Here is a 14,856-nt window from a genome sequence, read left to right as displayed (position 1 = left end):
GCCCGCCCGCCCGCTCACGTGATAACATAATACGTCCCCGTCTTTGACGGGCGTATAAAAACCTGACACTGTTGATATAGGTTTTTCTCAGTTTTTGATGTAACTACTATGTCATTACAGGTATTAACATCTCATTTCATTTTTTTGCTTAAAAATAATAAAGAAATGAAATGGAGATGTTAATACCTGTATTGACATAGAAATTACATCATTAGTATTTTAGATACTAAGTAACCTAATTTTTTCATTTGTATTCAATTGAATGAAGCTTTATACAATCTGGAAAATCTGGAAAATCAAATCTCCCTCCAGCTGAAATGAAATTCTTTTGAATAGTTGAAGCAGAATTGTGAACAAACTTTTGTGATGAAAATCATATTAAAAGTGTCATGCCTTCCTGACAAAGTTCTCCCCTAAAAGATTGATAAATGGTGTAAAGGTTGCATCTCTGACTTAGATATTGACTCATGCTAAATTAAAAGTGTTTAAACCTTTTCCCTGATACATAAAGTTTACCTGTAGAAGTGCCTCATTCCGAAACGTTAATCGCTTCTCCCGAAGCGGTGGTATCTCAAATTAAATATTTCATGTTTAAACAATCATGTCAGGATACTAAGACACTGCATTAAATAGTTCATACAGTTTTAATCATAAATGTTAAGTGGAATTCCTCACGATAAATTTAACAGAAAATGGATATTAAGCAGTAAACCAACTGACAATTGAATTTAAAAAAAAAGACAACGATCACAAAATTTCATATTAACGTCTAACACAGAAAGAGATAGACCAATAAGAAAATTTAAACATGTTCACTTCATATTTCATTACTCAATGATTTCATTTTATAATACTGATTTTAATAATAAGATCAGATGTTAACATTCAAATCAACTTTCTTTCATAAACCTTCAGTTCCTGGTTTATGACTTTTTTCAGCACAACATGTTTGAAATAAAAACTGGACCATACAACATAGATATAAGTGTTTGTCACCAAGTTGGAGCATAAAACATTTCTCTATGAGAACACTTTTTATATACTAACCAGGACATTTGACTTCTTGTTCCTGTTGTTGCCCCTCTGCTGTTTCAGCCTATCTGCATGAGCCGAGATGTCCCACAGCACCACTTGACCATTATAACAACCACCACAGATAATGTTTGGGTCGGACGGACTGAACTGGAAACTGTATATATCATCTGGTGCTTCTAGTAAAAGCTGGAATTTAAAAAAAAAATATGTTTACGAGTTTCTGTGTGTTTGCACTGAAAAAATATGTTTACGAGTTTCTGTGTGTTTGCACTGAAAAAATATGTTTACGAGTTTCTGTGTGTTTGCACTGAAAAAATAAAAGGAGTTTTCATTTAATTCATATCTGGTATAATAGATGTTGAAATTTCCTAATACAACAATGATTTTTTTGACATTTTTTTGATGGATTAACTTTATCGGCATTAAATTGACAATAGCATAAGGTAAACACAATATGTATAACACCACAAGAGCTGCAATTAAGTAATATAATATATATTCGAGGGTAACCTGGTAATGCTAACAGATTTCTGTTTCCTGATACATTTGCCCTTTATTGATTTTGTAATACATGCACTGTGCTAAATCTTTCTTATAGGTTTATACAGTAACACATTTTAAAGAAATGTATATATTGTATCACTGATGTACTTGTTACCTATGGTGTATGAGGTCGGTAAAACTTGGCATTAGATATTATATATTGTACCACTGATGTACTTGTTACCTATGGTGTATGGGGTTGGTAAAACTTGGCATTAGATATTATATATTGTACCACTGATGTACTTGTTACCTATGGTGTATGAGGTCTGTAAAACTTGGCATCAGATATTATATATTGTACCACTGATGTACTTGTTACCTATGGTGTATGGGGTCGGTAAAACTTGGCATTAGATATTATATATTGTACCACTGATGTACTTGTTACCTGTGGGTGTATGGGGTCTGTAAAACTTGGCATTAGATATTATATATTGTACCACTGATGTACTTGTTACCTATGGTGTATGGGGTCGGTAAAACTTGGCATTAGATATAATATATTGTACCACTGCCGTGCTTGTTACCTATGGTGTATGGGGTCGGTAAAACTTGGCATCACATATTATATATTGTACCACTGCCATGCTTGTTACCTGTAGGTGTATGGGGTCGGTAAAACTTGGCATCAGATATTATATATTGTACCACTGATGTACTTATTTCCTGTGGGTGTATGGGGTCTGTAAAACTTGGCTTTATATATTATATATTGTACCACTGATGTTCTTATTACCTGTGGGTGTATGGGGTCTGTAAAACTTGGTATTATATATTATATATTGTACCACTGATGTACTTGTTACCTGTGGGTGTATGGGGTCTGTAAAACTTGGCATTATATATTATATATTGTACCACTGATGTACTTATTACCTGTGGGTGTATGGGGTCTGTAAAACTTGGCATCAGATATTATATATTGTACCACTGATGTACTTGTTACCTATGGTGTATGGTGTCGGTAAAACTTGGCATTAGATATTATATATCGTACCACTGATGTACTTGTTACCTGTGGGTGTATGGGGTCGGTAAAACTTGGCATTAGATATTATATATTGTACCACTGATGTACTTGTTACCAATGGTGTATGGGGTCAGTAAAACTTGGCATTAGATATTATATATTGTACCACTGATGTACTTGTTACCTGTGGGTGTATGGGGTCGGTAAAACTCCAGATCAGAATGAGAGATGGTGTCATGATGACTTTAGCACAATGGTCAATTCTCTCATCAAAACTCAACTTTTCTGCAACAGCCACTGCAACAACACCTGGAAAGACAAAGGTTCAGGTTTGTAATCACAGGTGTAGTAAAGTTACAGTTTATTTACTGAAATTTTCCAAATTAAACTTACAGTTATACACCTGTGAGGATTTCAGTTCACGAAAGAAAAAACACCACTGCTATAATTATGTGTATTGTTTACTTGTGCTAGGAATATTTGTGAGGTTTATAAATTTACATTTGTCTTTCGTAATGAATTAACAAAAATATATTTAAGCTTTACATGACCCACAGTATAATTTACTTCAACAGGACAGCTACATAATAATCTACACATTATCTAATTAGTATTATTTACTTCAGTAGGACAGCTACATAATAATCTACACATTATCTAATTAGTATTATTTACCTCAGTAGGACAGCTACATAATAATCTACACGTTATCTATAGAGTATAATTTACTTCAGTAGGACAGCTACATAATAATCTACACATTATCTATAGAGTATTATTTACTTCAGTAGGACAGCTACATAACAATCTACACAAAATCTATAGAGTAGTATTTACTTCAGTAGTACAGCTACATAGTAAGTGAGCTGTTTTAAACAAAACGAAAAGAATGAGTAAGATTTTTCTATAATTTTTGAACTGTAATTGAAATTTTCATTTCCACAACAAGTTGAAATGCAGTGTGGAAATGACTACTACTTACAGAAGGCATTACTTGGAAACTAGAGTGAATTTCACTGAAGAATATTTATCTGATCATGTATAATAGGCCGAGTGAATTTCACTGAAGAATATTTATCTGATCATATATAATAGGCAGAGTGAATTTCATTGACGAAAGTCTGTTTTTATAATAGGCAATCAAACTATTGGGGTACATTTGCGTATCTGGCTGAAACGGTTGAACCGGTTGAAACTGTAAAGAAAACGACAGGTACAGATCTGGACCGAGGCTGACCTAAGGAAAATTTAGTAGGTGTAGATTGAGGGGTCCAGACGTACCTGACCAAAACTAAAATGCTGACTATTGCCAATTTACGTTATTTCTTTATTAAACAATGTCAAGTCACATGTAGTTTTTAAGATACGTTATGTATTTAGTGGACGGATAAAAAAGGGCATACTATTCTTGATACATTGTTTTTTATTCTCCGAAACTGTGCATTTTTAGCTCTGCTTATAGAACAGTCCAAGTGTGTTCGTTCATTGTGGAAAATTTCTGCGCCGCACGTACCGTTTCAACCGGGATACGGGAATGTAGCCTTAATCTTATAATGCTGCAAAAGTTTGATTTTTTTTTATGACTACATAATTATATTTAAGGCAAAACAGATTTTGGAAAAATTGTCTGTATAGTAGACATGGAATACCTTTGATGGTGGGATGCCACTGTATGGCTGTGATGGTCCTGTCCTTACTGAACTGTAGATCTGTGAATGACTGGTACTCCTGAAATATCAACACAATAATTAGTCAAAACATTCATAATTCAGATGATGGGATTTCTTATCAGAGGAGTGATAACTACCGTATTGAGTCAACCTTAGAATGAGTTGTTGACGTTAGAATGAGTTGTTGACCTTAGAATGAGTTGTTGACCTTAGAATGAGTTGTTGACCTTAGAATGAGAAGTTGACCTTCGAATGAGAAGTTGACCTGAGAAAGTGAAGTTGACCTTATAATGAGATGTTGACCTTAGAATAAGAAGTTGACATAAGAATGAGAAGTCTGGTATGCAATAATTTTTGGTTTTATTTTTATAAGAAAACATAACTCAAAAAATGAACAAAACGTTCTTAAATCTCTCTTTCACATTAAAGCTTCTTAAAAGCTTTCCTGATGAAACTAACACTTTGTACATTACAGTATGTCAATTCACAGGGAACAAAATATCCTATGATCTAGGACACGTGATTAAAAACATTAAGTTTCTATTTTCTCTTGTGGATACCTTAAGGTGATTGTCAGCTTTGTTCCCAAAGGATCCATCAGCATCCCCTAAATGTAGCCAGTCAATGTAGAAAACATCCATAATTTCATTCTGCTGAAGGGCAAGTTCAAACCTGAGCAAAGAAACAAAAACAAAATATTTAAAATCAAATTCAATGACTTCTAAATCTTTTGACTAATACTGAATTTTGAAAAGCAGACAGAAATAGGACAGGAATGATAACAATGACATTTTGCTAAATAATGTAAAAAGTGAATGAAGAGGCAACAAGGTTGCTTCAAAATTAAAAAAACAAATCCCAAATGTAATCTTCCTTTGTAATTCCCAGTTTGTTAAGAAAATTTGATCTACATGTTGATATAAAAAAACTTGAGAAAAATACAGTATTTGATTACTTTTCTGAAATAAACACATCTTTGGCATTTATAAACCAAATCATTAAATTATACCTTGGAACCATATCTTTGGCAAAAGTCTGTAAATCAGTAGATTTTTCAACAGTTTCTTTTTCCGTCTCGGAATATTCACGGGGATAGTACTGTGTATTTGCATTCCTTGGATAACGCCAGTCAGTATTTGTCCCTTGTTCTATAAGCTCTGGTACTGCCTTAAATGTAAGACAATGTAATGATGAAAATGTTTTCTAAAACATTTATATACCAGGATAGCTAGAACAGCTCTACCAGTTGTAAAGAAGCATTTTTGTTTAAATATAAGTGAAGCAGACCTAGAAAAGAATCTGTTCAAAAACATTTCCCTCAAAATTTCTTTATACATGTAATGAAAAATATTGCAATCAATTTTTAACAAAGTTTGAAAGTATATTAATGACCTGGGTACTTATGTGAGAAAGTCTTAGTGTAAAACCAATATAACAGAAGTATACTATATCATACCTGAACACCTTTGTCCAATTCTACTCTCTTCAGATCATATGTACGGTCATCGTACGCTGTACATTCAATGTAGGCATCTTTGGCGTCGGCCACATTTCTGTCTTTGAAGTTACAAGGAGCACCAAATTCCTTCCTAATGCGTCGAGCGGAAATTTTTATCTGTAAGAAAAACAGTTAATATATTTATCACATGTGATTGCAGCATAAAATATATACTGTAAACATCAATACTTTATATCAAAATGCCTTCAATATTGTGTAACAGTGACAATGAAGTGCTACTTCTAAATGTTTTATGATAAAGTTTTATATATTCAATATATTACAGAATTGCCGTCTTAATGCTGTAATGATTTCTGCTTATTAGATAGCAAATTAGGTCTGCGTAAAGATCTATATAATTTCACATAAAAAAGTTCTCTTAAGCTTACTTTCGTGTGTTTTCTACAATGATCTTAAGCTTACCCCTCATCGGTTTTCCATAATGATCTTAAGCTTACCCCTTATCGGTTTTCTATAATGATCTTTAGCTTACCTGTCGTCGGTTTTCTATAATGATCTTTAGCTTACCCGTCAATGGTTTTCTATAATGATGTTAAGCTTACCCCTCATCGGTTTTCTATAATGATTTTAAGCTTACCCCTCATCGGTTTTCTATAATGATCTTAAGCTTACTTTCGTGTGTTTTCTATAATGATCTTAAGCTTACCCCTCATCGGTTTTCTATAATGATCTTTAGCTTACCTGTCGTTGGTTTTCTATAATGATCTTTAGCTTACCCGTCGTCGGTTTTCTATAATGATCTTTAGCTTACCCATTGTCGGTTTTCTATAATGATCTTTAGCTTACCGTCGTCGGTTTTCCATAATGATCTTAAGCTTACCCCTCTTCGGTTTTCTATAATGATCTTAAGCTTACTCATTGTAGGTTTTCTATAATGATCTTAAGCTTACTCATTGTAGGTTTTCTATAATGATCTTAACCTTACTCATTGTAGGTTTTCTATAATGATCTTAAGCTTACTCATTGTAGGTTTTCTATAATGATCTTAAGCTTACTCATTGTAGGTTTTCTATAATAATCTTAAGCTTACTTTTTTGTGTTTTCTATAATGATCTTAAGCTTACTTTTCGTGTGATTTCTATAATGATCTTAAGCTTACTTTTCGTGTGTTTTCTATAATGATCTTTAGCTTACCCGTCGTCGGTTTTCTATAATGATCTTTATCTTACCTGTCGTCGGTTTTCTATAATAATCTTTAGCTTACCCGTCGTCGGTTTTCTATAATGATCTTTAGCTTACTTACCAGTCGTTGTTTTCTATAATGATCTTTAGCTTACCCATCGTCGTTTTTCTATAATGATCTTTAGCTTACCCGTCGTCGGTTTTCTACAACATTTTCCTCCTTGATTTCTTTTTCGCTGCCCTGTGACACCCATTCCTTGGACTCAGGTGGGGTGTATTTGTATACCACTTCCTCCTCCTGAGCTGCTGCTCCCCCTTCACCTCCCTCTCCTTCAGGACCAAGGGGCTGGATAAATATCAGCAAGTTATTATTCATTTTCTTCGTTTGAGGCTTGTTCAAAAGTTACCTTTATCAAGATTTTAACTGGGTGTTTTTAGGCGACTTGTAAGTCCTAATACTACACATGTAATTATGAAGAGACTGAATAATTGTGAAACAAAATGTCTGTACTGTTAATACTGACTTATTTTTAGTATTTTGTCTACAATATCTGTATGTACTGTCTATACTGACTTACATTTAGTATTTTATCCTTGGCTTCCTCTGTGAGGGCAATGTAAAAGTTTTGTCCAAATTTGAAGTCAGGATCATAAACAATGACAATCTCGTCTGATGGAAAGTCCTGTAATGAAAGATGTCATCAAAAACATAAAATACTGTCATAACTTTCATCTGATTTTAGTGAACCCATATTTTCATACTGTAAATATTGCCATCTAGTACTGTCCATATTTTGAACTGTGTTTATTTAAATTAGTTTATAATACATATTACATGTTGTCCATTTTTTTCTCCAATAAGGTATTCATAGACATTTAAAATAAAAGCAAAACAAATTAATTTTGTGCTTTAAGTTTTTTGAAACAAGTGTATGAAAAGAATCAAATTTCCTTTAGTATTAAATATGAACATATATATATATAGTTTTGTAAATATGATCTTTTTTGAAGCAATTTCTATAAAGAGTAAGTTATCTAACCTGTACGTCCTGTTTGACAGGATGAAAATCACAGACAGCTGCCCTCATACGGAAATCTTCCATGATATCAGACTTCATGATGACTTTGATCGGGTTATCCTCGGTGACATCGGTGTCACACACACAGCTGTATATTTCCTGTGATTTTGTAGACATAAACAGTGGAGTGCATCCTTCTGGCAGACCTATGTTACCAAACAAAATTAAAAAAAATATCAATGCGAAATTTAAATATACAATTGTGACAACCATTTTGAGATAACATCATATGCTTAGAACTGTATAGCACTTTAAATTCCCGGGGTTTAATTTCGCTGTGCACCCGAATCCCAAGTGTCGTGCAAAGTATTTTGAGTGTCATCATTTAAGGGTTAAACCTCGATATACAGTTTGAAAAGCATCATCATCTGCCAGTGACTTCACTTGAAAGAAAATTGAAAATGTGTAAATACCATTGTAGGAGAAAAATGTAATCAATTCATCACCTACTGTGTACACATAAATATGTTGTGGCCACTTATATGCAAGTGTTGTTTTTACATGGACTGCCCAGTTGCTCGGTGATAATCTGATTTGAGTTCATTTCAGCTTGCATAACAGCATTGGGTTATAAGTCTTTTCATAATGTTGTGATAAGGTTGGTAAAAGCGGTTAACTTTTTCGATAATTACGCTGGTGTTAAGATTGTGTGGATATTAGTTAAAGTGCGAATAAAGCTAACTTACGCCCCCCCCCCCCCCCCCCCCCCCCCCCCCACGAAATATAACTGCTATACAGTACGTACGGAAACTTACCAAAAACTACAACTAAAACACTGGTGTGGGACTATAAATGTTGATTTACCCAAAACTTGTTTTTTTAAAGCAGACTTATTGAAAGAAATAATATATTTTCTTATGCCAACCATCTGAGAATGATTCCAGTCAAAGCCTAAGGATTATTCATAAGTTTTTTTTACCCCCAAATCCATCAAAACTCAAAACCTCTTTTTGAACTTCTTTTAGCTTTGTGTAAATAAGTTGACAATGAGAGAAAGAAAGAACCCTCATTATCTCATAGCAAATACATGGGCATTTTGTTCTAAACAATGAACTAAAACTTGAGTTGGACAATTATAATGGACATTTTAAAATTTCGGAATGAAATGAAACTATCATTTTGTTGGTACTTTGCCTCTAAAATGATGTAAAGTTATTAGTTTGGGTGATTATTAGAATCATTTTTTTTCATATATATATATATTTCTTACATTCATTCTGAAACAGATCTAGAAACTGTTCTTATATATCAAATTTGTAATGTAACTTTTATGATTTAAAGAACTACCTTCGTCTTCTTCCTCTGTCTCCCCTGCTGGGACAGGTGTAGGTGCTTTTACATCCTCTTTGGTCTTTGCCTTAGCATTCCCTAGAAAAAAATACTTAATATAGATTTGTACCTTAAATCTGTTTTAACTTTCTTAAATTGTGTAAAAGAAAAATCAAACACAAATAAACAAAAGAGTAAATAAAAATCGTCCAAACTTTTGCAATATTTTATTATGCCCAAATTTCCACATGGTGTGAAGATCTTTACTGTGATAGCTTAAAAATAATACAACTATCCATTTATACAGTCAACACAGTAATTACTCTAAATACTTAACCTGGTAACTCATTATCTTACCGGGTATATATGTAACAAGAGGCCCAGAGGGCCTGTATTGCTCACCTGGATCTGAGCAAACATGACAAAATATTCTCCTTATAAGATCCAAGGGAATGGGCCAGACCCTAAGGCCAAACCTTGTAGCATATCTGTATTAGATTGTTCATGCCCAGCAAGTTTTTGTATGGTTATGGGGTGGGGATCTCAACTGTTTCCAAGCTGTGACTAAGAAATTACGTCCCTAGGGTTGTGGCCAGACCCCAGGGTCAATTCTAATATCATGACAGCATTTGTCTCTTTATGCCCAACAATTGTATATATAGTTTTGGGGTGGGGATATCAACGTTTTAAAGTTATGACCCAGGTGTTAAGTTTGCAAGGGTGGGGCAGATCCCTTGGTCAATTCTTATATCATGACAGCATTTGTCTCTTTATGCCAAGCATTTGGATATATAGTTTTGGGGTGGGGATCTCGACTGTTTCAAAGAAATGACCCAGGGGTTAAGTTTGCAAGGGTGGGGCAGATCCAGGGGTCAACTCTAATATCACGACAGCATTTTTTTATGTCAATCTCTTAGTTCCAGAGAAGAAGTCGCTTAAAGCAGTATAGCCAAATTGCCCCCTCAGCCCCCTCGGAGGTCAGACCCACCATTTGTACAATTTTGAATCCTCACTACCAAGGGATGCTTCCAGTCAAATTTAATCAAATTTGAATCAGTGGTTAAGAAGAATAAGTCGTTTGAAGAAATTGTTGACGTACAGACAACGGACGGACGGACAACGGAAGGACGACGTACGCCATGGTACGGCATAAGCTAACTTTGGTCCTTCGGACCAGGTGAGCTAATAAAGTATACCTAGTCATCTCTGTCTTACCTTTAGGGGTTGCTCGCCCTTTATCAGCAGCACCTTTATTACCCTTGCTGGGTGTTCCTGATCTTTTTCCACTCCCTGGCTTAGCCTTTCCACTCCCTGGCTTAGCCTTATCACCGAGTGGAGTCTTCTTTCCACCTTGAGCAGTGTCCTGCAATAGCATAGGCAAAACATTAACCATTATTATACCACTGAAACAATGTAAGGTTTTTGATTTAAAATGTAATTGAATAGCTCCAATACATTAACAAGTCAATGAGATGTCAGAAAATGAAGCAATTCATCAAAATTACAATAAAATTGTATATACAGTAGATTTCTCTTAATATCACTTCCCATTTGTCAGAGAAAAACATGATATTAACAGAAACATGACATAAACAGAATACATATTTTCTGATGTTTTTCAGCCCTCAAAACTGGAAGTGAACTTAGTCAAGTGCCTAAGTGATGTGGCTCTACGAAGAAGATTGATATTTTGTAACTAACCCTGTTCTTTACCCTAGTTGAAATATAGATATAAGTAAATAAGTATAGAAATAAATATATTATTTGTATTTCATTTCAGTATGCAGTTACATTTCATAAAGTTAGTAGCAAAATGACGATCAGTACGATTGTAATTATAATTGTTTACTGCAGTAGTGATGTAGGCATACAAGTGTTTGGATGGTATTCTGGGGGAAATCCAATTGTAAACATGAGAATTGGTAAATATTTTCCTATATCTTGATATATATAATGTTCTTTCGCTAGTAACATCTTTTTATAGGTTAATTTTATTAGATATTTGCTGCAAGTGTGTAATCGAAGATAGTACACATGTTATAATTAGTTGAAAGAATACATCACACTTGGCATTAGAAAAGTTTACAGATGTTAGACTGTCCTAGCTCCCCCAACCCCAGGTGAATATCATGTTAACAAGTATGTAAGTCAACCTATTGTTTAACAGTCAGCCAGGTGTAAAAAATACCCTGTTAGGCCAAGGCATTATTTACATAATGCATCCAGGGTGTGACAGAAGGTCCCCAGGGCATTTATCATGAATCAATACCACCGTTTACCTGTATTTTTTGGTGAAAGTGGCCAAAATAAAGTGATATTAAGAGAAATCGACATAAAATCAGGTGATAATAAAAGAATTGAATTGCATAGATTATATAGCAGGAAAAACGGTGCATCAAAAAAACATGATAATAACCGAAAAGTGACGTGATATTAAGTGAAATGTACTGTATAACTGAATAAATACAATTAACGCATCAATGTATGTTCATCCAAATGTGTAGTATACGTGTCAGAATGTACTTAGCCCTGTAAAGATGTCAACTGTGCTAATACATTACTTTGTATATCAAAATGGCAATGAACTAGAACTGGATACCTATATGCTTGAAGAATACCACTATACAAATCTTCACTATATAGTTACTGAATCCAAAAGAATACACATCTTCTTATCATACTGCCAAATACTCAGAATTCCAAATAATACTGCAACGCAAAAATCTTTTAAATGGGAACAAAAAAATATATATCATATTTGGTTCACACTTACTTTTTCCTTTTCATCCTGTTTCGCTGTTTCCTTTTCCTTGTCAGAAACTTCCTTCTTCTCTGGCTCTGACATCTTTATGGCTGTTATAAATAAGTATATGTACATCACTTCATATTCATATATAAATTCTGAATACTAGTACATGTATAATGAAATTATAAACTGTATTTGCATGCTCTACCATGTCCGCAATGTATCAAAAAGTTTCTGTGATTGATAATCTTGTATTATATATTGGACAATAATACATGTGCATTCGTGTGGTATTCGTTTCCATGAACCATGCACATGCAATGCTCTTCCGACAGCATCCCCTGTATTGTAAATGTAAACAAGTAAGCATGCATGCGACAAATCTTGGACGAATAAGCTTTATCAAATTGTCAAGTGAGGAAACATAATTGTGCAATTGTGCAATTATTATAAATGTTTTCACTCGCACTCATTTTAAACAACCTGGACAAGAAAAATGCATTGTGCTGAAAATATGACTTCAGCTATGCATAGCTTAATTTTAGCAAAATTAGAATGATCAAAGCATCATTTGCATTTAATGAATGTTTGCATGCAAATTGAAAGGCCTTGTATCGTTTGAATAATTGATGCTGCTGTAACAATTAATTTTCAGGTCCTGCATTTGTTATGTACGTCATGACACAGGTGTTTAAAATTCTGATTGTAAATTGAAATATATATCATAAAAAATAAGGGTATTACTTTGTATATGACCTGTGGTCATAATCAATGCTTAGACTTTATTATAAACAACAAGTGTGGAAATATATGTCATTATTCTGGAAATTTGAAGCATTCGATCTTACAGTTTTCTTGATAATAGTGTCTACACAAATACTTCATGAGAACATGTACGTAGATTTCACCCATCTATTTGTAATATTCAAGGCTATGCACTACGTGCACAACAATTCTGTTATAAAGAATTTTTGTGACAATAATCGCTCCAATCATGGAGATTCGTCTCTCATCGATAAGAAGAAAATATCACTTTTCAGCACAAAACAATACATGTATTTTCAACGGTTTCCTCAAAGAAAATAGTTTACACTGTACACTATACGTGATTATCAAATAAGTCCAATCTATTTTGTTTTGAGGAGAAATAATGAGCGAATAACACATTTTACACATTACATGGAGCCTGGACGAACATGGCGAACCTCATTCATATTTACAGTACGCGATATTTCGTCATTTCTCGATTGTTGTTGGCGATATTAAACTGATTCTACATTCAAAAATATCAAAGAAATGTTTTAATTCATTGGCCTATTTTTCTGAACTGAACACAAGTTATAACTGACATTACCTCGCGTTTAGTTGTCTGACAACACGATTTGTTTATATGCTTGCAGCCATCTTGACGGAACCCGGATGTACGCTTGGTCGTTGCCGGTGACAACAAGAGGGTCAGTGCCCGTTTTTACATGGCAAGTAAATATACAAGTAACAGTATTGTCTAAAAATGTGAGCAATCTAATTAAGTTTAAAATCATTCAATGGTTATAATATACAAATTTAAATTAAGGTAATACTTCTTTGATCTTTGAAAGCTTATAATCTTTATTTTGTAATGCATCAGTCAAGAGGGGATATAGCTCAGTGGTAGAGCATTCGACTGCAGATCGAGAGGTCCCTGGTTCGAACCCGGGTGTCCCCTCATTTTTTTCATCTTGATTATTTTGTTTTTAGTACCAAAATAGATAGATGGCAATGTTGTTTTTACAATCTGCCCTAAAATAAAACAAGCACAACTATGCCTGTATGTGAAATTTGAGAAAGATCTCGTCAGTACTTCTGAAGAACTAGCAATAAAGAACTTGAAATGTCAAAATCCAACACATAGCAATTGTTTTTTTTGTGTAGCATACTAAACATCTGTGAAAGGTAAAGTTACCTTAGCTGCATCATTGGTGTAAGTATTATCCATGCAGCATTTATTCTTACCAAGATATATGGGCTTAATATCTTTCTTTCATGTGTTATGAGAGCAAGTTATTTAGAAAGTCACTAAAGTTTAAAGCATAGTCAAATTCAGCATCTGCAACACAGGTTCTGTTGTGCAATTTTAACGGCGAGTTAATTGATGAAAGTATTTCCTATGTTAATGCACCTAGAATAACCCAGAAATGGTCAAATCTGCCCGTGATAAACAAGGGTCGTTAAAAAGTCACCAAAATGTAAAATGAAGTCAAATTCAGCATCTGCAACAGCAACCCTATGGTTGCATTGTTGCAAGCTTCATTGTACCAAGATATTAATTCAACAAGTTTCTTAATGCGATAGATGAGGGTAAAACGGAAGTCACTGACGCATAAAATGCCCATCAAATTCAGCATCCACAACATGCTTTCTGTAAAGCATCTCTAGCTACATTAATGATGCAAATACAATTTATCATCCATGTAGAAGATTGGCACTCTACCGGTTATTACCAAGACATGAACTTTACTACTTTTATTGATGTAAACCACAGGTACTAGCCTCGTTTGTCAATACACCTTTAATATAATCTTATAGGTGTATTGACAGACAAGGCTAGTACCTGTGATGTAAACAACTAGACAGAGAGCCCATTTTAATATTCCCCATCAACTTTATGTAAAGTGTCCCTAGCTGTATCAACGATGAAAATACATGCATTATATATACATGAAGTACTTGGCACTTACCTGGTACATATCTTGATCTGAATTGAACAATTGGACCAAGCCCATTTTTATATTCCCCATCAACTTTGCCATGCAGGGGATAAAAAGCAGTGGAAATAACATAATTATGCTCCACAAATAAGCACCTGGTGATTTTGGGGCATATGTCAAATTAAGTGCTGGAATCTAAACCTTTAAGAACAT

General features: G+C 34.0%; 1 protein-coding gene and 1 non-coding gene across 3 annotated transcripts in view; one reads left to right on the top strand and one right to left on the bottom strand.

Moving 5' to 3' along the window:
* Window positions 1–13,393, bottom strand: part of LOC110452532 (WD repeat-containing protein 63-like) — a 35,111-nt gene extending 21,718 nt beyond the window's left edge. For both annotated transcript variants that reach the window (XM_021501132.1, XM_021501133.1), the window contains exons 1-13: window positions 13,311–13,393; window positions 11,984–12,063; window positions 10,426–10,573; window positions 9,229–9,309; window positions 7,903–8,087; window positions 7,441–7,545; window positions 7,053–7,208; window positions 5,678–5,836; window positions 5,231–5,388; window positions 4,782–4,893; window positions 4,201–4,279; window positions 2,736–2,860; window positions 1,048–1,221 (exon numbers count right to left, since the gene is read on the bottom strand). In XM_021501132.1, coding sequence (XP_021356807.1) covers window positions 1,048–1,221; window positions 2,736–2,860; window positions 4,201–4,279; window positions 4,782–4,893; window positions 5,231–5,388; window positions 5,678–5,836; window positions 7,053–7,208; window positions 7,441–7,545; window positions 7,903–8,087; window positions 9,229–9,309; window positions 10,426–10,573; window positions 11,984–12,055 — 1,554 coding nt within the window. In that variant the 5' untranslated portion in view covers window positions 12,056–12,063; window positions 13,311–13,393. The remainder of the gene's footprint in view (window positions 1–1,047; window positions 1,222–2,735; window positions 2,861–4,200; window positions 4,280–4,781; window positions 4,894–5,230; window positions 5,389–5,677; window positions 5,837–7,052; window positions 7,209–7,440; window positions 7,546–7,902; window positions 8,088–9,228; window positions 9,310–10,425; window positions 10,574–11,983; window positions 12,064–13,310) is intronic.
* A 196-nt stretch (window positions 13,394–13,589) lies between these two features.
* Trnac-gca lies at window positions 13,590–13,661 on the top strand. The gene has a single exon. It is a non-coding gene; the product is annotated as a tRNA-Cys (tRNA).
* The last annotated feature ends 1,195 nt before the right edge of the window (window positions 13,662–14,856 follow it).

Source organism: Mizuhopecten yessoensis, unplaced genomic scaffold, assembly GCF_002113885.1.
Source record: "Mizuhopecten yessoensis strain PY_sf001 unplaced genomic scaffold, ASM211388v2 scaffold6719, whole genome shotgun sequence".
NCBI lineage: Eukaryota > Metazoa > Mollusca > Bivalvia > Pectinida > Pectinidae > Mizuhopecten > Mizuhopecten yessoensis.
The sequence above is the reverse complement of the archived record's forward strand: the minus strand, read 5'-3'. Positions and strand labels throughout refer to the sequence as shown.